The sequence below is a fragment of the Gobio gobio genome (assembly GCF_949357685.1).
Source record: "Gobio gobio genome assembly, chromosome: 25".
Lineage (NCBI taxonomy): Eukaryota > Metazoa > Chordata > Actinopteri > Cypriniformes > Gobionidae > Gobio > Gobio gobio.
Genome location: NC_137121.1, coordinates 13328073 through 13354094, shown reverse-complemented (window position 1 = coordinate 13354094; position 26022 = coordinate 13328073). Strand labels below are relative to the sequence as shown.

The 26022-nt window shown below is 36.9% G+C and overlaps 2 protein-coding genes across 3 annotated transcripts; both read right to left on the bottom strand.

The window, feature by feature from the left end:
- Nucleotides 1-1387: 1387 nt before the first annotated feature.
- LOC307121341 (major histocompatibility complex class I-related gene protein-like) lies at nt 1388-6161 on the bottom strand. 2 transcript variants are annotated; one of them, XM_079808871.1, is made up of 6 exons: nt 5889-6160; nt 4581-4832; nt 4063-4341; nt 2537-2818; nt 2335-2457; nt 1388-2166 (listed from the first exon to the last, which is right to left on the bottom strand). In XM_079808871.1, exons 1-5 carry the CDS (start codon nt 5950-5952, stop codon nt 2345-2347), a joined length of 990 nt encoding a protein of 329 aa, XP_079664997.1. In that variant the 5' UTR covers nt 5953-6160; the 3' UTR covers nt 1388-2166; nt 2335-2344. The 2 variants fall into 2 exon arrangements, with proteins under 2 accessions (XP_079664997.1, XP_079664998.1); XM_079808872.1 differs by having other exon boundaries at nt 1388-2457; nt 5889-6161.
- A 313-nt stretch (nt 6162-6474) lies between these two features.
- On the bottom strand, nt 6475-25274 carry LOC307121820 (aminopeptidase N-like). The gene is made up of 40 exons (XM_079809579.1): nt 24666-25274; nt 24441-24583; nt 23173-23309; nt 22927-23053; nt 22342-22496; nt 22131-22244; nt 21885-22028; nt 21718-21783; nt 21544-21609; nt 21282-21454; nt 21091-21167; nt 20058-20191; nt 17239-17294; nt 17007-17154; nt 16835-16926; nt 16639-16749; nt 15408-15575; nt 15181-15321; nt 15012-15093; nt 14780-14925; nt 13472-14017; nt 12732-12874; nt 12009-12142; nt 11745-11871; nt 11350-11504; nt 11141-11254; nt 10406-10549; nt 10253-10318; nt 10094-10159; nt 9735-9907; nt 9575-9651; nt 9298-9431; nt 9151-9206; nt 8902-9049; nt 8687-8778; nt 8429-8539; nt 7405-7572; nt 7184-7324; nt 6988-7069; nt 6475-6853 (listed from the first exon to the last, which is right to left on the bottom strand). Exons 1-40 carry the CDS (start codon nt 25250-25252, stop codon nt 6701-6703), a joined length of 5697 nt encoding a protein of 1898 aa, XP_079665705.1. The 5' UTR covers nt 25253-25274; the 3' UTR covers nt 6475-6700.
- Nucleotides 25275-26022: the final 748 nt, after the last annotated feature.

Below are 26022 nucleotides of genomic sequence, written 5' to 3'. Positions count from 1 at the left end.
GACCGTGACTTAATAAGACGCTATAGATTAGATCGTGCAGGGATCATGTTTGTTGCATTAAACCCAACTTTCAAACCACCAATTAAATAGACATGCCAGCAATCAGTGTAATTGGAAAGAGTGGAACAATGTTTATAATTCTAAGCCAATCAAAAACCTTATAGGAAATTAACAGCATGGTAAATAATAAAAGGATTTATATACACTGAAAAAAATTATTTGTTGAATTTACTAAAAAATGTTATCGTAAGTGGTCGCAATCAATTTATTTGATCTCAATTTAAACAAAAACACATGTAATTCCCATAAAACTAATTCATTTTTTAAAATTAAAATAAAAAAACTACATTTAAATTATTTAAACGAGCACAAATTAATTATGCTTAATTTAATCGGGCCATAATCATTTTTTTCAGTGTACATATATATAATGTGTGTGTGTGTGTGTGAGTGAGAGAGAACGGAAAAATAGGACAATTTGCGCTTGTAATTTCAAAGTGAAGGCTTAGAATAGACCCTATACTTAAAAGTGCTCCTTTTTCCCCCTTTTTGGACACCCAACTAATCACAGTCTTCAAAAGACTGTCATACGTAGCAACGGGGTCAGCCCCGCCTCTTCACTAAGATAAAAGTTTTTGTATTTTCCTTGCTCAGAGTTGCTCTTAGATCGGTCCCTAAAAGCTCTTAAGCTAAGACTCCTACGTAAAAGTTTTTAAGCTAAATTAGGAGTTTTCTGAAAGGACTCTTAGAATCTTTATGAATACGGGCCCTGACAGTCAATCCACTCTGATTCTCAAAACAAAATGGAGCATCTTCTACATTCCACAGACAAATTCTTAACTTTTAAAATACTTTCTTGTTTATCAATTAATTTTGATTGTTAGGCTACATTTTAATTTGTTCTGTAATAAAATGAATAAACAGTGTGAGTGAAGCATTCTCTGATGAACTAATAAACATTTTGTGATCCATTGAGTGATCAACAATAAACTGATTCTCCAACGATTCGGAAGGTTGGACGGGAAGTCCTGTCCCATTAATGCCAAGAAGCTCTAAAAGGTTAACACGCGTGTCGGGTTATGCTCCAACCAGAAGTTGATCTAAGCTTATAAGAAAGAAGACAAAAGGAAGGGCCATATGAAACAGAAGGCCTATATAATGTTGAAATGATAAATAAAAAATATGCCCATTAAAAGGAAAGTTTGAAAAAGAAACATTTTTTTGTGCAAGATTAATGTTAAGTGTGAGGTTTAGTAGTGTTTAATGCTTTGATATCCCAATTTAGAAGAGTTTCTTAAAAGAGGGTTACCATCATGGAGACGAGTGGAGCATGAGAATTCTTAGACATACTTAGTTCAGATGGATTAATGCAAACATGTTTAGTTTTGGGACATTTTTTAATTGATAAAGTAATTAAATTGATCAGTTGATTATAACCTCAAAATGTTACAATAATTAAACAAACGTCTAAACAAAATACCAAAATCTTGAATTTGCTCTCTCAGTACCCCCGTCATCCAATGCCCTTTCTCATCAAAATATGACACAGGCACATATGATACTGCATATATAGCCAAACAGATTCCCAAATGAAAACTCCATTGCGTTACAGCAAGCACAATCTTGTAGGAATGCACAACAACACAGTAAAAATAAAATACTAAATATACACTCTAACGTACAGAATGAATGTTCCTTTGAAACCTCTGTTTTGGGGTTTTCCAAATCTTTGGAGTATGGATGAGGCTATGCCATTCTGTGTTGGTTTTGTGTTTTGTAAAATATAAATCCATTAACAAACATGTATCCTGTCAATCACTTCACACACTATAGTTACAGCACCATAAAAAGATAAAAAGTCGTCAAATAAATTTAAATTCTTTGTAAACATTAAACATTTTACAAATTTACACTTCAAGGGAGAAACATTCAGCTGTTAATTTAGTGTTATTTCTCCTATCTAAGAAATCTCAAATTCTCAATTGAAAATCTCACAGCTTATTGAAAGCAAATATTGCACTGGCTCAGATGGTGTAAATAAACAAATCTCAGATTATTATTCCTCCATATGTGAAGGTCTCCAATGAATAAAATAGAAGATGTAAAGGTTTGATCTTCATTCAAATGGATGGATGTCTTCAGAAGATTACAAAACATCATTTTCATCTGTAAATTCATATACATGTGATTTAATAATAAGACAATAATATATAGCCTTTTACTCCATTCTGAGGATTTTACAGTAAAAATAATTTGTATCGAAGTAAGAATGAGGTTTATAGTCATTTTAAGATCCAGGAAACTGTGGCGCTGACATCAGCATTTGTGACTTACAGATATTCCATTATACTTCTGGATCTGGATTCTTTCTGATCCTTTTGGCTACTGCCAGCATCACACATATCAATATCAGGACAGCAACAGGGACAGCAACTTCTCTGTGAAGTCTGTAACCTTCTAAAAGTGGAAACATTTAGAATATGATCAAAACATTTAAGATTATCTGAAACTTTCTGTTTGTGTAAAAGCGCATTACCTAATTTAACGATCAGTTTGTTGTCCAGACTGATGTGTGCGGCAGAGCAGGTGTATGTGTGTTTGTCTGCAGCACTGATCTCCAGACTCTTCCTCATCTGGTACGTCCCGTCACCATTGGGCAGCAGATCTCCTCCAGTGATCTCATGATCAGATACAGGCTGCCCATCTCTCAACAGGGTCAGGTTGATGTGACGAGGGTAAAATCCTGTTGCCAAACAACTCACACAAAACCCTCCAGAATCTGAGTTTGCTTTCTGAAAAAAATTGATAATTGGTGCTTCTGTGGAACAAAAAAGAGAGATTATTTAACTTTACATTAAAGAACTTTTGACAACTTGTTAATAGGATTTTAGGTTGACACTAAGGAGATTATTTCCAAGCATGTTTAAACATCTGGGGACGTATTCACAAAACATCTTAAGGCTAAAAGTAGCTCCTAACTTGCCAATTTAGGGGAAACTCTTAAAAATAACATCAGTCCTAATTTTAGGACTCCTAAATTTTTGCTCTAAGAGTAATTCACAAAGCATTTTAGCGCTAAAACGAGCTCCTAAATCTGTGAAACGTTAGGAGTAGTCAAGAGGACTCCTAAGTCACTAAGACCAAATCACAAACAGTCCTAATGGCTGTTGCAGACCTTTCTCCCCTTTTTCTCTTCCACTTTGCTTCCTGTAGCTATACTCACTATCCTATCATAATAAAAAGGCAAAAATGCCAAAAATAATATATATTGGCAGTTGTTTCATGAGTTCAAACTTACAAATAATCGGATAGAGTAAAAGAGTAAAATAAGCCTATTTGGCATGTTGTCCGAGAGAATCGAGGTCTCCGAGCCCAAACCCAGAGTAGGCCTGCTCCCCTGAATCCCCGGCTGGGTCGAGAATGAGGAGTCGAGGTGGTGGAGGGATGCAGAAAACTGTGGAGGTAAGGTGATTTGGCTGTGTATACTGTCTCCTCTCGAGCTGATTGGTTAGTGCTCTCAAGAGGCTAATAATTAGCTGAACATACTTGTTTAATTAGTGAAACTTAAGCCTACTTTTTAAAATCTTTATTTGAATATGCCAACATTTTTATTTTAAAATCTTTATTCAAATATATGGCAACATGATACTTTTACAATATTTCTATCACTGACTGAGACTCCTCCCCCATCAGCCAATCACTGTGGGCATAGTTAGTAAGCGTGATGACATCATCCATAGCAACAAGGTCAACCCGCCCTAACTCTTAGCTTAAGACTTCTTTCTGTTCCTTAGTAAAAGTTGCTCTCAGCAGCTTTGGGAATAGGTTTCAAGAGAAAACTCTTAGCTAAGAACTTTTATTGCTATTTAGGAGAACTCTTAGTGCTAAGATAAAATGTTTTGTGACTACGGCTCCTGGACTTTAAAATGGCAGATATAAAAAGTATTCCATGGACATAATCATAAAACATAAATAAATGTATAGGATAAAAACAACTTGCACATTTAACACAGTTAACATCAGCTAAAATGTTTGTCATAAGAAGAAGCCTTGAGTACTTACCCTTTCTATTTACTTCATTTTGTCTCTTTTCGAGGTATTTCTTCAGAGTATTTATACAGACTGGTTGAAAGTAATTCACATATTTCTGTTTAAATTCTTCCAGTTGAGGTTTGAGCTTATCTTGTGTAATATTTAAAATCACTTTATAATTAAAAGTGTTGTTAAAGTAACAGAGCTCATCTGTGGTGACGCCTCTGGCCGCATCTTTTGTAATCATCTTTCCAGTATTGTTAGTGTCCAGCAGCTCACAGACAACCAGAGTCTGATAAACATCCAGACCTGTGAGGGAAATGAGGGAGAAGATTGTCATAGACTGGCCTCCCTCATCACACATGCAAACTATTTTCAGCAAAAGGTTAAATTATCACAAATTATGACAGCTGTATTTTTTATTTTTATTTTTTTTTTACTTTATGCTTCCAAGAAATATTAAAATACATTTAAAATTATTGAAAATAGGCTCATCATAGATTGTATGTATAATTTGATTAATACAGGAAGACAAAAAAAATACTTACCGTCATATTGGCTTTGTTGCCTTAACAGTTTGGATCTTCTCAAAAAGGACTCCTTCATGTAGTCACTTATACCCTTTATGTTATCTGAATTAACCACATCATCCTCATTCGTCGTATTCCCTCTTGGAAAATACGTCCCTGAATTATAGTATCCAACTGTGATGTCGTCCAAAGCTGTTGTGTAACTAAATTCAGGAAATTGTGTTTCTCCCCGAATGTAAGTTGAAAGCAACCACAAAGAGTGGCCTGAACCTGAAACAAAACGTGTGTTGTTGTTGTTTGTGTTCCCACAACTTGGTTGACTTCAAATTCAAGGACCTTTCAAGGACTTTCCAGGTCCAATACATTCAAATTCAAGGACTTAATGTGAGGACACATTTCAAGTGAGAGCAAGGTTACCGTGTTACCTTTTAAGATACATTGTTACAGTTTTCATGTGTCAAACTATGCGAAAAGCAAAAAAGCATTTTTTGCCTTTATTTTTGGCCATATGACACAGATTTCATATTATATTTGTCGTATTTCTGTTTTGCGTAAAACTGAAGAATATTTGGTATATGGAGCTACTGTATTCTAAAATTATCTGATATTAACTTTTGCAAAGCAATTCAACATAATATTCAATAAAATATAATATCATTTAGGCAACAGATTAACACAAATGTTTCATGATTATTGAACACAATATACAGTCATTGACTGGGCATATTTGGGTTCGGTCGGTGTAAACACTGAAAACATTGAGGTACCATCGTAGTAGTTTCGTGCGTGCGTGCGTGCGTGCGTGAACGTCATGGTACAACACAAATGTAGCCTATCTCACGCTGGAAACACTTAACGTAACGCGTAAATGTGCATAACGTAAATCAAGCGAGCTAGTAGGCTAGGCCTATGCATAGGCCACGAAGTGTTGGCGAAATAACACATTAGGACCGGAGGGAATAATATATTTTTTGTCCAGAAAACTTAACTCAAAATAAATTCAAGCACTTTCAAGGACCGTATATCTATGTATGTTTATTTTCAAAAACTTCCCAAGGGTCTTAAAGCCCTTCAACTTTTTTTTTATTTCAATTGGAAAAAAAAATCACAAACTTCCAAGGATTATAAGGACCCGCGGGAACACTGAATAGTAATTTTCTATCTATTTCTCCATCTAAAATATATTTTAAAACATGGGTCTTGAATGATTTGACTTGACCAAGTATATCACTTACATTTTACATACATGACATAGCCTATAGGCTACATAGCCTAGCCTAGAAGTAGGCCTATAAGTTTTAACAATTCAACCTTTTTGAAACTTACCATTTGAAGATGTTGGAGGTAAAAGTACAACTAGTAACACGAGGATATCTCTCCATATGTGCATTCTCAGTCTCTCATGTTTTAGAAAACGATGTGCACATTTTTAAACTAGTAGCCGATCTCTCAATAGGTAACAACTTGTTTATCGGGTGTTGACGTCGAATACGAAAGAAATGAATCTTCAGTTTACTCTCCAAATGCCTGCAAGCATAAATCATATTCTGCATTCCATTCTTAAAGCGCACGTATGCGCTGTTGTTACTTTACCTGTCCGCACATGCATGGCTACATCATGAAGTCATTATACGAGCGTAGGCTACAAACTTAACCTAATAATCAAAGTTGAAAGGCAATGCTACCGTTTTACAGTATTGTAGAACTTTACAGTGTGGATCATGGAGAGGATAAAGTCCCACAAAACTTAGAAAAAAGAAATGCAATAATATGTTTGCAAGCTAAATGTGTATACTCAAGAACAGTTGACCAGTATTGAGTATAGTGGGGCCCTTTATAGAAGGCTCTTGGTAGAAATATTTCAGATTTTTAATTATTTAAGATTCTTTTTCGTGCATGGTAAAGTAATGTTCAGTAGCCTAAATTTATTTATTTAGTTACAGAGCAAATTTTTATTTAACAAACAAACAAAATGAACTGGACAAACATTGAAGTATTTGCAAAATATTTTTTTCTCAATATACACAATCCACCTATGATTTGTGGTTAACCAAAAATGTTATTAAAATTTTATTTTCTATATAATCACACGTATAGATAAACAGGATACTGACATAATTTGTACAGCGTGTAATATTTTAAGCAGATTCAGCCACCAGCCAGTCTGTGATTTCTCGCTGGTTTTCAGATACCCATTTTATATTCGCTTTAGTCTTCTCAATGGCCTGTTCCAGAGCTGCTGTCCCTGATCCAAAGCCGATCGCTGAGTTGTCACGCTTAAACTGCAGAAGCTTTTCCATGTAGAGACATGCAAAAAGAAAGAAAGCCATGAGTTTAAATAGAATTAGAGTTTCAAAGTTTGGTCAGCTGTTTGAATTCAATTATTACAATGTTCTTGTTTTGTGTACCAATAGAATATACACACCTGCTCAAGTTCTGACTCAGTTGAAAATGTTTTGGTTATGCCACTTATAAGACTGGCAAAATTAAAGGACCCAATACCATACCTAGGGACACAAACTCATTTGTTCATCACATTACTATATTTAAACTGTGTTTCAATTAATTAAAATCACTATGAACATTTCTGTATGAGCATGTGTGTTGTTCATAAAGCTCACTCTGTGAACATATACGCCCAGTTCTTCGTCACAAAGTCCCAAGCCAATGCCTGACCATCTGGGTTGCCAGCAATATCCACAATGACAGAGGTAGCGTCCTGTTTACGGATCATGGATGCGTCAAGCGTGTACCCAAGGTACCTATATTTATGGGGGGAAAAAATTAGGCCTATTCCTTTGAAAAGTTTCTGTATGTTCCCAAAAAATACTATCTTGCAAACCTCTTTAAAATCGTGGGATCTTTTGCACAAGCCAGGGATGACATGAGTTTGTCAGCTTCTATCGCGATGGTGGCGTTCTTAAACATTTGCCAGCCAAAGTCCCACTCTTCAGCGCCCCCTGTGGCAATAGCGCTGCAGTACACTGTAGACCTCAAGTTGGGGTGAATCCTTTCAAAAAGAGAACTGAATTAGATCTATGGAAGAAATGGGGATGGCCAAACTGAGAAGACTTCGGGCCTTATTTTAACGATCTGAAGCGCATGGCGCAGGTGCACTTAGGGCGTGTCCGAATCCACTTTTGCTAGTTTAATGATGGAAAAAATGGTCGGCACGCCCAGCGCATGGTCCAAAGGGGTTGTACCTAGTCTCTTAATGAGTCGGGTGTGTTTTGGGCGTAAAGTGCAATAAACAAATCAGAGTCTCCTCTCCCATTCCCTTTAAAAGCCAGCTGCACTTGCACTATGGCGGATTTGCTATTTACATGGCGGAATTTGCGAGCGGAAAGACTGAACGCTTCTCCAGAGAGGAATCCTTTTGTTTTTAATATTTAAAAATAATGTTTGTGTGCTGTTGCGCGTCCCTGTTTGTGTAACAAGCAGACTGTACGTTGTGTACCTGCCTATAGGCGTATATTCTTAACGCTACCTTTAAATAACACAAAAAAATACTGCCCTATTGACTATAGACCAGGTTTTTGTTGGTCAATGGTCGTTTTCAGTTGCCTCAAAATAGTAATGCGCCTGAACACACCATGTTTTCAGAACAGCACGGCCATGGGTGAAAAGACGGGCGCGAGTGCATTTGCTATTTAAACAACGTGCCGCTGGACGTGAAAATGATAACTGCGTCAGGCTGAAACTAGCAAAAAACACTTGCGTCGTGCCTGCCATCGCACTGCGCCGGGTGTATGATAGGGCCCTTAGCTTGTAGATTGTGTTTGTTTTATCTATTTCAGTATAACATTGGATTGCTTGCCTGGAAAATCAAATTACTAAGTGCCCTAATGCAGAGTGAGTAAACTTACGGGTTGTGGTTTGGCTGGTCCATCCACTGTCTGTACCAGCCTGTAGTGAGATTTTGACATTCATCTACACCAGTGCTGCAAGCAAATCTAATGGCATTAACTTGATTGTACCTACACAGTGGAAAAAGAATAACAAATATGTGCCAGTTATTTATGATGTCCCCCAATAAACAAGATAATTTCAGTAGCAAAAAATTGACATGAAATGAAAATGTCATCACTGATTACATTTTTAAAAAAAAGTTATAGATCACTTACTGATCTGTATGGCTAGAGGGCACACGGGACCAATCTTCAGTAATAGCCTTGAAATGTTCAAAAAGGGGGGTCACCTGCTTCTTGGTGTAGTTCTGCAACATGAAATTCACAATTCATACTAATCTGAAATCAATATAGCCTATATATAGCTCAGCCAGATTTTCTAAGGAAGGATATGTTTGTTCAATACACAGTATGTTAAGTATTTTACAGACCTGTAAAAGTTCATAGACATTGGTTTGTGTAAACATGAGGTAGAAATAATCCAGGTTGTTGAGAGCAGACTGCCATGGCATATAGTCCCTTTCTTTAAATAAGTATTTTGTAGTTTTTAGTGCTAAAGTGACAGGAATTATCTTCGCCCTTGAAAAAGAGGTATGGGACTTCATTTAAATGTGCATAAACAAATACAATTATTTTTATAATTGTACCTAATTCTCTTTATTTTTGCTATATATTTTTACCTTGCAAGGTTAAATGCATCATCCACTATCTGAGCTCTGTTTATGACTGGGATGACCTTTAAAAATAAAGAAAGAAAGAGATACATGTGGTCAAATGTATTAATTAGAACTGGGTCTGTGATTTTAATCACATGTCTCTGTCTTTACCTCATGGTTCTCAGTCAGTTGATTCAGGAGACGCTCCCAATTCTCAGTGTCATAGTTCACTCTGTAATATCCTGTGATGTTTAGATTCACCAGCACCCACTCATTTCCCGTCGTCTTCATTTCATCGTGAAAAGCTACATATAGATAATAGTTTTTTTATAGTTTATTATGTTATATAGGCCTAAAGACAGTGAGTTTGTCCTATTCAGAGCCGGTTGAATGGACAAAATGGCACCATAAAAACTAAATAATTGGCCATTTTTGTTGTTGTTCTTACCAGTTCTTTCCAAGAGCCAGAAGCGTGACTGCTCCACACCTGCCTTCATCCAGTTGATTGGTACAATCCATTCATATCTATAAGAATCAGTAAAAATAGACATAACACTAAAGAAAACAACACTCTGCTCAGGTAGCTTTAGAGATGAGTTTAGGCCTACTTGAATGGAGACGACCTCTCCAATGAAGACTCAGGATCCAGAAGGAAGTGCACCTGAGACACCTGGCCTGTCGTAGTGTTGACTGTGACCACAGGGAAACCCATTTGAAGAACCCAGCGGTCCATGATTTCTTTAACACTTAAGGGAAGAACTGTTCCAGTTTTATCAACAGCCTAGAGATGTTAAATGATAATGATTCACTAACCAATAGAGGGCAGTATTGACACACTTTTTGAGTTCATTTGGATTTCTGAGTGCATTTTAATATTATTATAGCCTATGTAAATATTAGTTAAATAATTGACGCATTAAATGTAAGCATGAAACATTTTATTTATTTTATTCTTGATGCAACTCACAGTTTGAAGGTGATTCCACAGATCTTCACCGACTGTACTTTGATAGGCGAACATGGTGAGATATGTCTTTAAGGTTGGGGATATCAGAGATATCAGAAATTAAGAAAAAAAAAAAGTGTAATTATCTGATGTAACATAACTGCATTGTGATTTACTCACATTTAGTCCTTGTACGAACACAGACTCGGTAAGGAAGTCTGACAGCATTCTCAACACCGACGCCCCCTGCAGGTTAACGTAGAAAAAAAACATTGAGTTTGACACTAAAATGATGAATGTATTTCAAAGTGAAGGCTATCATACGTTCAGTACCTTACTGTAGGAGACCGTATCAAACTGCTCATTGATCTGCTCTGGTTTTATAATATCTTCCTCCTTAGAAGACAGTGGATGGGAGGAGGCCAAAGAATCCACAGCAAAAACACGGTGTACATCTTTAAGGATGATTAAGTCTTTCTGTGGGAGCGTTAAGATAGAAAGAGAATATATCTGTCTATGGTAAGCAACAAATTAGTCTTACATGTGTTCATGATTATGTCCATAATAGTGTTTTCACAACTTTCAAAAAGAGATTAGTAGGCTAAAGTTACGCCAGTCAAAAGAGAGACCCACAGCCGCTGGCAACACCCATAACTTAGCATGATGTTGATAACGGTTAAAACACATCTAGTCTGAGGAAAATTACTAAAGGCAAGAGTAACTTGTCCCCTAATTTCACCTCAACAATAAAAGGGTTTATTTTCCAACAATTAAAGTTAGAATGTAAAGTACACAGGTCACCAAAACGAAGATGTGTCACGAAAGGCCACATTTCATCGACGGTATATTGTTTGCTTCAAATAAGGCAAACGGCTAAACTACTCATGTTGTCATATGAACATGAAATTGAATGCACTTATACAAAATACACTTTAAACGCTGTAAATACATTTTTATTACTGGTAAATTAATGTTCTCAATGGACAAACCATTGGCAGGTGAAGCATTGGGTCTATTAGAAGTTCATTAGTGTGTGTGAACTGTGGAGTTGTGAATGTGAACACTAACCACATTCCAGGACGGTTCAGCGAAGTCTGCACCAAGATACGACACATAAGAGGCGAAACCTTCATTCAGCCAAACTTCATTCCACCACTTAAGAGTCACAAGGTTGCCAAACCACTGACCATAAGCACAAACAAGCCACAATATTATTATATTACACATATTATAGCCATTAAAATTCTACCAGATCATATTTTTATAAATACGAGTACCATGTGAGCCAATTCATGGGCTATAATGGTGGCCGTTCTCTCTTTGTTTGCATTAGAGGAGATGACTGGATCATATAGAAGGTTTGTCTCCCTGTATGTCACCAGCCCCCAGTTCTCCATCGCCCCAAAGTAAAAATCGGGCAGGGCAATCTGGTCTGTAAGATAGGGAATAAAAGTCCTTACATATTTTCACAGTCAATAAACTTCATGAGATTTAGATCATGGGGTTGTCCAATACTGCTCATGGAGGGCCACTGTCCTGCAGAGTTTAGCTCCAACTCCAATTAAACACACACGAACCCGCTATGTCTTGGGCATAGAGTTACGTTGAGGTAAATTTGAGCTTAACTCCAGGAGCCGGTTTGGACGCCCGTGGTTTAGATGTTTAAACGTACCTGATTTGGAGAGTGGATATGGTACATTGTAATAGTTTTCAAAAAACTTGAGGATTGGCCCAGTTATATTCAGAGCATAATCACCATGGCCGTCCTCAATGGCTTTCTTACGAGCCCATATTCGTATCTGTTCAGAGCAAACATAATTTAGTCGTATGCGTCATGAGCAGATATGCTGTAAAGCTCATTTTGTGGTCAATAAATGTCCGATTTTTATCTTTTAAAACGACTGTACTGCTCATGAAAGGCTGCTGATGGCCTTACCAAGGTGTCACTCGCTGATGCAACATTTGTGTAGTCACTGACAACCAGTGCCAATAGATACGAGGACATGTTCTTTGTGGGTTCAAATGTTGTCACAGTAACAGGTTGTCCATCAAGAATGGTGTCCACTTTCTCTGAATGAGGAAAACAAGCAGTAAATTAGATTATCCATCCATCCATCCATCCATCTATCTATCTAGGCTTTTAACATTTTTAGACAATACTTAAATTCAAAGTTTGTCATGATAATCCTGTGGCTGCCATAGACCCCCAAATATTTAATAACTGACAAGTGTAAAATAAAAGACTTTTTTTATTGTCATTGCACTTTTTGCGTAATATTAAAAAATTAATAAATATAAATTGATATTGTACAATTTTTCTGCACACTATTACAGTACCTAAAGCAAATAAATAAATTAAATTACGCACAACTACATTTGGTTTTATTATTTGCTTTAAAAAATAGAGCTGCCAATAGAATAAAATAATTCTGATTAATCTCATGATTTCCAACCAGTGTTTAGAAAGCAAATTGAAAATGAAATAATGTAAATGTCAGTAAATGTTACCTTTTTTAACGTTTCTGAAATGTTGTATGCCCTTGCACCCTCATTGCTTGCCCTTGGGGGTCCCTGGAGCCCAGTTTATAAACCCCCATGTTCTAGTTTACATTATATGGTAGTTAACATAGTGTGTGAAACTGTCTTTACTAAAACTGACCAATTTCCATTCCATTTGACAGGGCCACAGTTCCTCTGTCATGGATGAGAGTGATGTAGAAAACCGCTCTCATTGCAGGCTCATCGAAACACGGGAAGGTCTTGCGAGCATGTGTGGGATGCATCTGGCTGGTGGCAACTATCCTGGAGGAAATGATTATCATTATATCGCTAAGATAAAGTGTTCCTAACACCAGAGGTAGGTACATACCATAAAATAAGCCCTGGGTCATGAGTAAACCATTTTGAGAAACAGTATGTATTTTCTGTGTCCAAACACTACACGTACATGATGATTGAATCCCCCACACATGTTTGTTATGTAAGACTCAAACACACATAAAAAGCTGCTTTATGGATCCAGTAAATAATCTTCCCCTTTTATATGATGGTACAAAGGTTAAACAGAAATAAAGTAACAAAGAGACTCATCAAACAAACATGTGACCTGCCAACTGCAATAGCCTTGATGCTGATCTTTGATTTTTTTTCCCCCATCTGCCACAGAGTTTATTATGCACAATTTAGAGTTCCTGACTGGTGGTATTGCAGATCAGTGTTCAGATCTTAAAGGAACACTCCACTTTTATTTGAAAATAGGCTCATTTTCCAACTCCCCTAGAGTGATCTATACTAAGCTATGCTAAAATTTCTACCGCCAGATCCGGAGATCGGCTGAATGGATTCGAAAACTCTAGGGTTTAACTGTAGTGTTCCTTTAAAAAGCATAGTTGAACTTACTTTTTCTCTCCATTCTCATCATATTCACTCCGGTAGAACCCTGCCAGGTCATCTGCAAGTTCTCCCACAAACTCTGTGTGAAGCTCATAGAGCTCTCCAGCTTTCAGTTTGCCCTTCAACTGTATGACAAGGTACTGCGTCGTCTCCTGCATCCAGGTTTTCTGTATTGAGGGCGCTACTGTGGTACCAAGCGCAGAGAGTTTGGCCAGATATCCATCTCTTGAGGTCAGGTTCAGCTTATTGGAGTGAATGAGGATGAGGTCGGTCTCCCTCAGACATTTGAAGACCACACTGGACTTTCCAGTGAAAATAAAGAGGCCATAAATGTTCGGCTGAAGTCGAGGCCAGAGAGTGATGTTGTAGTAGTCTGGAACCAGAGTGTCTGGTAGACGATATTCGTTCCAGGGCTCAGCAGGAGCTCCTGTAGAAGGAAGGAGTTGAATGGTCCACAACCCAATAATGGTGGCCAACGATGCCATTCCCAGTAAAGTACATCCAACGCACATAGCACTAAAATGGACTCTGGCCATGTTCCCTATCACCACAGGTCAGCAAAGATCAGACCACAATGTGATGGCATTTTATTTATTCTTCCCAACCTTCTCTCCTCCCAGAGTATAATGGCTCATCCATTAACACTGAGACTAGCCAGTGAAAGAATCTGCTATCCTGATAAGTTGAGGTGCACCAAGATAATATATTATGGCATGTGTCTTCCCTGACATGTTTATGCAGCCATTGCCCTTTAGTAGAAATCGTGGGAAGAAGCTTAGAAAAACAAGCATGGCAGCGTCACGGCTCAAATGTTTTCAATTAATGTAACCTTTTTGATGAGTCAGTGTAAGAGTTTTCAATTATTCAAAGCAAAAAACAACTGTATTCTACAAAAACGATTTACAAAAAAATTATGGATATTGTTCACCATCTGAAGGACACAGTAACATATAAAAGTACAAGATAGTTCATGGATTGAGATGTTTATTTTCATTAGACAAAATATCAAAAATGATAAATACCAAAGAGTTCTGTACTGTTTGCATATTCGGTTCATTTGAATTCATTCTACAAAAATGATCGAAGGGAAAATGAACAATTATAACATGAGGCACACTTTAACGAAATATATGTATATACTGTACATCATCATAGGAAGAAAGTATCTCCGGAAAATATTGCAATTTAGAACATCCTGAATAATAAATAATCATTTTCTTTAATGCTATAACCCTCTAGGCCAAGCAAAACGATGTCCCAGTGTTACTCTCCTCCTCAGAGCAAGCGAACAGTATGCTCATCTTTCAGGGTTACAATGGATTTTTGAACCATTCTGAGATGGCATCTTTGTTCTGTTCGATCCATTTGATGTTGGCGTTAGTCCTCTCGATGGATTGCTGAATGGCAAGGGTTCCTGAACCAAAGCCTATGTTGGCGTTGTCATCCCTGAACTGTATCAGCTGTGTTTTAAAACAGATTCAGAAACATTCAGATGTAAGTATCCCGTTGTACAAGATGACAATACTTAAAGGGGACGATCACATACCTGTCGCAGTTCAAACTCAGTTGAGAATCTCTTTGTGACACCATTGATCAGATTGGAGAAAGAGAAAGATCCACCTCCATACCTAATGAAGAATGAAAAGTGGATATCCAGCTAAAGAAAACTGCATTTTTAAGCAAATAATAGCATATTCCCCAGTATTTTTTCTTACTGATTGAAAATGAACTCCCAGTTGGCCCTAACAAAATCCCAAGCGAGCGATTGGCCGACCACATTGCTTGCAATATTGATGATGGTAGAGGTGGCATCTTGCTTCCGAATCAGTGTTGAATCCAAAGTGTAACTCAGATACCTACAACATCAATGAAAGCACATGTATTTAGCTAAATATAACGAGAGATGCATGTCATTGTCAGCATTATCCTGCGGTGAGCTCACCTATTCAGTAACCAGGGCTGGGTGGCACACGCCATTGCACCTCTCAGTTTATCTTTCTCTGAAGCAACATTGGTTTTAATAAACATTCCCCAAGCAAAGTCCCACTCCTTATCACCACCTGCAGCAATGGCACTGCAGTACACTGTAGACCTCAAGTTGGCCGTAATACTGATGCAGAGGAAAAAATTATAATGACAGATTATTAAAAATGTCAGTTAAATGGCAATCTATTAATTCAAGGTAATCAGTTGATATTTTTACAATCTATAAAAGTACTGACATACTGCAAAGATTCATGAAACTAAATACAGTACACTTGACACCTGATGCATTTAAATAATTAATTTATTTTATACATGTCCAAATACTTAAAATATATACATTTTGCCCCCAAAATGTATATATTTTAAGTATTTGGACATGTATAAAATAAATGAATTATTTAAATGTACCAGGTGTCAAGTGATTCTAAACCTTTTCTAAAAACTAATTTTTCTGAGCCATTTTTTTAAACATAATTTATTACATTTACAGACATGTTCGACATGTTTGACAACCAAAATGTGTCTAAATAAATGTATTACTTTTTAAACATATTTATTGCTTTATACTTTAAAATCTAATCATTTAAATCATTTTTTTTATTTTGTTTCTAATGCAATGACATTAAAACATTTTTAAGTGTGACTAAAATATCCAAATACTTTATAGGGCAACTTTAAATGCAGGACAAAGAAATAAAAAAAGATTGACTTCTAATAATATTAAATATAATATTAGTGATTATTATAGACATTAATAATAATCTTTTGAAACCAAGTAGTATTTATCTGCATATACATTTATCTGGTATACATTTATAAGGGATTTTTCACCCAAAAAATTTAAATTCTGTCATAATTTACTCAACCTCATGTTGTTCCAAATCTTTATGTGTTTCATTCTTTCTTCTGTTGAACAAAATGATCATTTAAAAAATGACGGCACCCATTGACTTCAATAGTATTTCTTTCCTACTATTAAAATCAATGGGTGCCGTCAACTGGTTACCAATATTCTTGACAATATCCTCTTTTGTGTTCATCAGAAGAAAGAAACTCATACAGGTTTGGAACAACTTGAGGGTGAGTAAGTAATGACAAAATCTTCATGTTTGGGCGAACTATCCCTTTAACTATGATGCACTCAGGAAAGATCATCAGACACTCTTTAATATTTCTATTTAACTCACGGGTTGACATCTGGATTTTCCATCCACTGTTGGAACCAATCTTTTACTAGAGTCGTACAGCTTTCCAACCCAGTGCTGCAGGCAACTCTGAGTGCATTTATTTGATTATATCTGCAGATACGAAGGCATGAATACAGTGAATAACGGCTTGAGAGCAAATCTAAGCATTTATCGTCTCTATATGTGCATAACTTACTGGTCAGTATGTCCTTTTGGCACATCTGTCCAATTTGAACTAAGAGCTGTAAAGTATTCAAACAAAGGTTTCACCTGTTTTCCCAAATACACCTGCAGGTATGAAATAATGTGATGTTAGAATTCAAGCTCAGTTCAGTTGATGTTCTGAAATATCCAGAGATGAAGCTTACCTGCATAGGTCCGTATAGCTCTGTGCGATCAAACATGAGGTAAAAGTAGTCCAGATTATCGAGAGCAGCCTCCCACGGCATGTACTCGGTTTCTTCTGAGAGGAACAGTGTGGTGTTTAGAGCCAGTGTTGTTGGTATGATTCCTGCTCTGTAAAGGGTGGAGATGCTTTTTAGCATTTGGACTGACTGGAAATGACACTCCTAACTTTGAAGAATGAAGTTTGGATCTTACTTGGCCAGGTTAAAAGCATCATCAATTAACTGCGCCCGGTTAATAATTGGAATGTCCTAAATGAAAACAAATGAAAAGGTTGCTGTCAATTATTATGCTAAATGTTAAACAATCCAAATTTTCAAACACTGTGGGCCCTATTTTAACGATCTAAGCGTATGGTCTAAAGTGCACGGCGCAAGTGCACTTAGGGCGTGTCCGTATCCACTATTGCTAGTTTAACAACGGGAAAAATGGTCATACGCCCGGCGCATGGTCTAAAAGGGTTGTCCCTAGTCTCTTAATGAGTCATGGGTGTGTTTTCGGCGTAACGTGCAATAAACCAGAATCTCATCTCCCATTCCCTTTATAAGCCAGTTGCGCTCACATCATGGCGGATTCATTATTTACATGGCGGAAACGGATCTGCTCGTCCAAAGACGCCACGCCTGCTTGCCTGCAAATAGGTAGGCTAATTCTTATACATGCAATTACTATCCATTATGACATGTAGGCATTTATGTACACTATTAAATATATTTTCAATTTTAATCCTTTCATTTTTCATATTTAAACATTTTTGTGTGCTGCTGCGCATCCCTGTGTGTGTAACAAGCAGTGTATGCGCGTTGTGGACCTGCCTATAGACGCATATTACTAATGCGCTCTTTAAATAACAAAAAAAATTGCACCATTGACTTAAGACCAGGGGTCCGTTCTTCGGACCTCGCTAACTCAGTTAGCTGGATTTGATTGTTGACGATTCGGCATGATCTTGGATTGTTTGGTTCTTCGACGCTCATCCTGGACTTGCTGTCATAGCAACAGGTCTGTAAGCTTAAACCTGCTCGCGAGCAGGCTTATTTCATGTAAACAGGATTAGATTGCATCTTTTTAAGTGGCGTTGATACTTAAAATTTGTCCCAATCACTGTTATTTTATAACAAGAGTCTCTTACTGAACCAGGGGCAATAATAATTTTAAATAAAAACAATAATAATATGAAAAAAAGTATTTGAAAATAATATTATAATGTTGTGTATAATACTATAGACACAGCCACTTGATTAAGAGATTTATTTGTGATGGAATAATGACTTTATAATTTTATTGGAGGTTTACACACATGTGGTACAGTTCATCTGAGCCATGCATTAATTTGAGTGATGACTGATATTATGGGATGGCTTGATGCAGTGCAGGAGAGGCAGATAACTTGATCTTGACCCTTAAGAAACTTTAAAGGGTTAGTTCACCCAAAAATGAAAATTCTGTCATTAATTACTTACCCTCATGTCGTTCGACACCCGTAAGACCTCTGTTCATCTTCGGAACACAAAGGAAGATATTTTAGTTGAAATCCGATCGCTCAGAAAGGCCTCCATTGGTACAATGCACGGTACACTCTCAAGACCCATAAAAGGTACTAAAGACGTCGTTACAAAGTCCATCTCACTACAGTGGTTCTACAATAACTTTATAAAGCGACGAGAATAGTTTTTGTGCGCAAAAAAACCCTAAATAACGACTTATATAGTGATGACCGATTTCAAAATAATGCATCATGAAGCTTCAAAGCGTTATGAATCAGCGAGTCGAATCATGATTCGGATCGCGTGTCAAACCGCCAAACTGCTGAAATCACGTGACTTTGGCGATTCAAACCGCTGAATCGACTCACTGATTCATAACGCTTCGAAGCTTCATGATGCCTTGTATTGAAATCGGTCATCATGATATAAGTCGTTATTTAGGGTTTTTTTGCGCACAAAAACTATTCTCGTCGCTTCATAAAGTTATTGTAGAACCACTGTCATGAGATGGACTTTGTAACGACGTCTTTAGTACCTTTTATGGGTCTTGAGAGTGTAAAGTGCATTGTGCCAATGGAGGCCTTTCTGAACCATCGGATTTCAACTAAAATATCTTCATTTGTGTTCCGAAGATGAACGGAGGTCTTACGGGTGTCGAACGACATGAGGGTAAGTAATTAATGACAGAATTTTCATTTTTGGGTGAACTAACCCTTTAATACTGTCACGTAACAAATCTGCTTCAAACTGAATTAAAAATTAAATTACAACATTGAAATAAAAATGTAAAGGGTGTACAAATACTTTTAAATTGGGAATATAAATAATTGGGAATCATCATCAAAACAGTGCACATTTCATTTATCTATTATAACTTATGTTGGTTTGGTCATTTGGCTGTTTACTTATAAAGGTCCAGAAATTCGTGTTTTTTCTTATTTTAATTTGTCAAGTTTTTTTTTTTTGCCAGGTGGCTTTTTAAAATATATGATGTCATTACTTTGCTGTCTTGCTGCCAGCCAATCGCTGCATTGCTGATCGTGTTTTCGAGTATCGATACATCTACCCTCTTCAGGGAACACAAGAACACGCAGCAATCTTAGATAACTTAATCCAGATATTTTAATCCAATCCACAAATTAGCCAGAGGCCAGTTATCACGATTAAAAGATCTGGGATCTGTCAAATCATCTCAGATGTATTAAGCGAGGTACGAAGAACGGACCCCAGGTTTAAGTTGGTCAATGGCGCAGTCTATTTTAGTTGCCTCAAAATAACAACCCGCCAACAATGCGCCTGAACACACCTCGTTTTCAGACCAGCACGCCCATGGGCGAACAAATGGGTGCAAATGCATTTGCTATTTAAACACTGTGTGGGATGTAAAAATGATAACTGTGTCAGGTTGAAACTATCAAAAAAGACTTGCGCCGTGTCTGCCGCCACATTGCGCCGGGTGTATGATAGGGCCATGTAAGTATCTTAAACAAAATTCCCTGCTTTTTTAATAAATGTTTTTCTTCTTACCTGTTTGGAGTTCTGAAGAACTTTAAGTAGTTGTTCCCAGTTATTATCATCATAGTTAACCCTGTAGTATCCTGTCACATTGATGTTAGCCAGAACCCACTCATTTCCATTTATTTTCATTTCATTTACTTGATCTAAATTAGAAAAGAAAGCAGAAGTAAATGGATTTATGTTAAAGCATACACTCTTATCCTTTATTAACATTCATATATTAATATAATAAAAATGCAAAGTTCACACAAACTTGAAAAATCTGTCATTGATATCATGGCTCTCTTTTGGACTTCCAAGAAAGTCATGCAGGTTTAGAACAACAAGAAGGTAAATAAATAATGACAGGATTTTCATTTTTTGGTGAACTTTCATTTTCACAACAAATATAATGGTAAATGTCAGTGTCACTAGCCAGGTTTCCATTACATATTCGCGCAAAAACTTTTGCGATATGACAGCGTTTCCATTAAACAATGTTATGCGACTAAAACATATTTTTATCCTCTAGCGATAAGTAATTCCAAAAATCATGGCAACAGATGTTAGTAGGTTTAAGTATATTGCAGTATTCCACTGCACTATAGCCATTATTTTTAATCAAAGGAGATATAGGCGTGTTATCCAATCATTAATGGCAATTAAAAACTTGGGAGCGGCCACGTATGAGGTGTTTCAGGATATTTCTCCCTCATATCTGTTTCAAGGTCTTGATAAATTGTGGCAGTCCTTTGTTGTTTAAAATCCAGTATTCCCGTAATTCTTTTGTCTTTTATGAGTTTAATAAAGAACTCTGTCTCGTCTTCTGTCCAAACATATCACGCCATCTTTAAAGAATGATCGACTTTGTGTACGCCAAGTGACCCTTAAATACGGAAAAACTGTTTCCATTGCAGTTTAGCGAAAATATTCCTTTTTCAAATTGCCTGAAAAACTACCTCAAAATGTATGTGTTACCATTGAGCGTATTTTCAATTCGCAATTTCAATTTGCGCAGTTTGAAAGGTAATGGAAACACAGCTACAGTCATCTTAAAACTTACCATTTTTCTTTAGCAGCCATTTTGTGGCTTGTGCTGCTCCTGTCTTTGTCCATTTAATTGGTACATACCATTCATAGCTAAAAAATAAAGAATATTCTGATATAGTAACAAAACCTTGTCTTAAAGTATCTCGTAGAGGTTGCCATAATTGAAATCATTAATAGGTGCTTTTTGATGATTTTTTTACATACTTAAACTCTGATGGCCTCTCTGGTTTAGAGTTCGGGTCTAGGAGGAAATGCTGTTGTGTGATCTGGCCAGTTGCAGTGTCAATAGTGATCACAGGGAAGCCCATTTGAAGCACCCAGCGGTCCATAATGTCTTGCACACTTGCGGGCAGGTTGTTGCCAGTCTTGTCCACAGCCTACAGCATTTCAAATATGAGTGCTTGTGTTTTGTGCCAACAAATCCTATAATTATACTTCTGAAAAGTCTTGTTTAATTGCAACATACCTGTTGAAGATGGTACCAAAGGTCTGTGTACACTGTGTTGTTGAATTTGAAATGGTCCAGATAGGTCTGTTGAAGTAAATTTGTCGTGAATGTACAAAAACATTCTCCAAATCAAAAGAATATTCGATTTATATTGCACGGCACAACAAGGAATAGCATACAAGGGGAACTTACTGTGAGGCCTTGAGTAAACACTGTCTCAGTTAGAAAATCAGATAACATCCTAAGTACTGATGCCCCCTAGAGGAAGAGATTGCATGTTATCAGACAAACCGCATGTAATCAGCATGTTCTTGATAATGAAACATTACAGTCAACTTAGCAAACAGTTCCCACGCTACCTTACTGTAGGAGATCGTATCGAACACTTCACTAATTTGCTCCGGTCTTTGGATCTCCTCTTCTTTAGATGACAAAGGGTGAGACGAGGCCAATGCATCTATGGCGAAAACTCGGTGCACATCATTAAGAACGATCAGATCTTTCTGTGGGATAGAAATAGAGGAGTCAGTTATGATTTCATCTCCTCTTAGTGATAGCTTTTAGCATCTAGCATTATTGCCCTGGCTTTAGCTTCAAACACTCACGATGTTCCATTCCGGCTCAGCTTTATCTGCCCCGAGATATTCTACGTAAGATGCAAAACCTTCATTGAGCCACAGGTCATTCCACCACCTGATAGTCACAAGGTTGCCAAACCACTAAAAAAGAAACAGGAAGTTGATAAAAAAGAACTTCTGTAAATCGTTTTCCATTTAGAGATTCGAATTGGGGGGGGGAAAGGACTCCTGATCATACCTGATGGGCAAGTTCGTGGGCAATAACTGTAACAATTCTCTCTTTGTTTCCATTTGAGGATATTTTGTCATCGTACAGCAGCGCCGTCTCTCTGTATGTGATTAAGCCCCAGTTTTCCATTGCACCAGCATTGAAGTCTGGCAGAGCGATTTGATCTGTGCAACATTTTGAGGAATGAGTTAAACTTCTAAAACCTAGGGGTGTACCGATATCCAAACCAAACCAAAAACAGCAATACCCCGCTGCCCCCAGATGCACTGGCCCATTGTTGAGGTTGTCCTCACTTTGTCACGAAACAAATTTTTCTTCTTTGACATTTGGATAAATAGTAATTAGAAGTGTAACGGTACACACATTTGTCCCACAAAATTTTGTGTCTTATGTGTACATACTACTGTACCATACCAAACTGTGACTTCAAAACCGAGGTACATACCCCAACTAAATACGGTCTAAAATGTTTTAGTAACGTAATCTTACTTAAATTGTCATTTCAATAATAAAGAAATTTCATTGCCTCATAAAATAAAGGTCACAATGAAAACAAAAATCATAATTTCTTGAGCTCTACTCATAGGCTCTTACCTGATTTGGGCAGCGGATAGGGGACTTTGTAATAATCCTCAAAGAATCTGAGAATTGGTCCAGTTACATGGAGCGCATACTCTCCTTGTTTTGCATCTATGGCTTCTTTGCGGGCATAAATTCGAATCTATTTGTATAAATGACAGTATGGAATTATTAAATAAATGAACACATGCTGTTTTCTAAGTTATCTTGGTGGGCAATATAACTTAGTTTTCTCTGTAGACCTTGTGAAAAGATAATTACCTGCAGATCGTTATCAATTTTTTCAATGTAGGCAAAATCGCTGACAATAAATGCCAACAAATATGTTGACATTACTTCTGTGGCAGCAAATGTTGTTTTGGTTACAGTAGTGCCATCCACTGTCACCTGAACCTCATCTGAAAGTCAAAAAGAGATATTGACTGATAAAACACTGTCAGGCAAATTTTCATTCAATTTTCTTGAAACCAGTTTAAAGGAATAAGGCAAACTGATTGATCACACTGCTCTGTACAGTTAATAGTTTTTATAGTTACAAAAGTAATAGACCCTTTTCATATTTTCGGGGTTCTCCGAAGCAAAAGTCGTCATAGTTGAGTAAACATCTGGGGAGATGACAGCAAATATAATTTTTGTACTCCCATTTGCTCCAATATCAAAAGAAAAAAATCCATGATAGTGTTTCCATGACTTTCCAGAGGGAAAAAATATCAAGAGATACATTACATTGGTCAGAAGAGAGAAAGGTATATGAGGTATCACTCCACTTGCTATGTTTTTTTTTTATTAAAATATAAAAAACTTGACTTGATTTGCAATGTTGTTAACTGGAAACGTGTCATCACAGTCTGTGAAAAGGGTTCTTCCTTTTTTTTTTTTTCCCGTAATAAACTACTTTATCAAATGAGTATCTGTGTAGCACAACCAAACACTACATCACTGTTTTTAAGCTATAGGAATAATCAAACATATTAACTCTCGCGGTTTTCTCTCTTTTATATAGCGTTACTAGCGAAAAAAAAGTCTAATTCATTCTAGTGAACCGGATTTTCCTGAACGGACATTGGAAAACATAGGAAAGTCTGATTCATTTTAGTGTATCAATTTATCCTGAACTTTCCTCTCTCTCTCATAAGTATCATTGTAATGTCTGATTCATTCTAGTGAATTGGTTCATTCGGGGCATTCATTTAAATAAACAGACTGACAAAAAATAATTCACCAATTTGAGTATTTAATATAATTTACCTGTTCAAATGTTATGATGTCACCCTAATTGAGATTGTTTGTTCAAAAATATGGATAGGATTATAAATGATAATTTTTTTGGATAGTTAATATCCAAAGTTACCCCCACAGTAATTAACTTTTGCATAGTTAATATCTGTTTCTGTTAGAATAGGTCACTCATTTTTCCAAGCAGTGACTTCACTGTAGTTGAAGTAATTTTTACTTCATTATATATGCTTGTAGCTTTTCAAAGCAGCTTCCCCAACACTGTTCCTATACCGAATAAAGTGTTCATTTACCTATCACAACACCGTTGGAGAGGGCTACGGTTGCTGGATCATGGAAAATAGTGATGTTGAATACTGCTTTCATTGCAGGTTCATCAAAGCAAGGAAACGCCTTCCTGGCATCTGTCGGCTGCATCTGGGTTGTCGCGACCACTCTGAAGAAGAACAAAAAGATTTAACTATATATGAAAGGTCTTTCAGAACAACAGGAGCAGACAGGACAGATCAACTTCTTACTTCTTCACTCCATTCTCTTCGTATTCACTTCGGTAGAAGCCGCCCAAGTCATCCGCAAGCTCGCCCACAAATTCTGTGTAGAGCTCGTAGCTTTCCCCAGCAGTTAATTTACCTTTCAGTTTAAGCGCCATATACTGTGTTTTTGGGTACATGGCCATTGAGTCGATGGAAGGAGCTGGCCTGCTTCCATGTGCTGTCAAGGTGACTTCCTTTGTCATGTTCAGCTTGTTAGAGTGAATGAGGATGAGGTCTGTCTCTTCCACACATCTGAAGATCACGCTGGACATCCCTGTGAAGATGTAGAGTCCAGTTGGATCCGGTGTGAGCCGTGGCCACAGAGTGACCTTGTAGGTCTCTGGATGAAGAGTTTGAGGAAGGCGCCACTGGTCCCATGGTTCATTGGATGGTGGTGTCGTTGCTGGAACGGATGTCGTCGTTATTACTTCAGCCGTGGGTTTAACGTCATTGTTCTTGGACTTCTCTTGGGAGTAGACGACAGAGAGAGCAATGATTGTGGCTACTGCTGCAGCACCTACCACAATCAGCACTATCCCGACAGTTTTACTGATGAGGAAACCCTTTCCCATGCTTGAGGATTGACAGGATGAGAGGAGTGAAACTGACATCTGCACAACTTTTTTATTTAAAGAATGGGAAGTCACTCCTCCCACATGAATAGTTCATCCATTAACAGTGTACAAAAGGGCGTTTGAAATATCAGATGGTCAGAAAGTCATTAATGCCTGATGTGTTATCGAAATGTGCGTGTTATTACTCACTGTTTTACACCTTTTTTAGTGATGTGATCACATCCATATGGCTAAAAATAAATGTATATTGTAAATATATTTTCCAAATTACCAAAGCATTCAAAAATGACAATAAACCATAAAAAATAAGGCAGAAACAAGCAAAACAGTCAAAACACTGGGATAAAGTAACTATTACTATATATATATATAAAAGTTTTTATATTTCTACACTGCAACTATATTTCTAAAATATATTTTAGATTTTTTTTAAATAATATGGAAAAACAAATCACTAAAGTATACTAAAATACATTTATATAAATATATTTTCTTGATACATGATGTTAAAACATAAATAACCATGTTGCATATATTAAACATATATTGTAGATTTAAACAAAATATTAGTGCAGATCACTTGTGGAAACTTATGTTTCTTTTGATTTTGAATCAGATGCCCCACACAATGTATGGCAGGTCACACTGAATAAAGTATCTAAGTACACTGTTGTAAATCCATTTGAGTTGAATGTCATGTGCTGACATAAACCTACACTTTACAAAAAAGACAATGTCCTCTGAAGCATCTGTACGTCAGCTTGTGT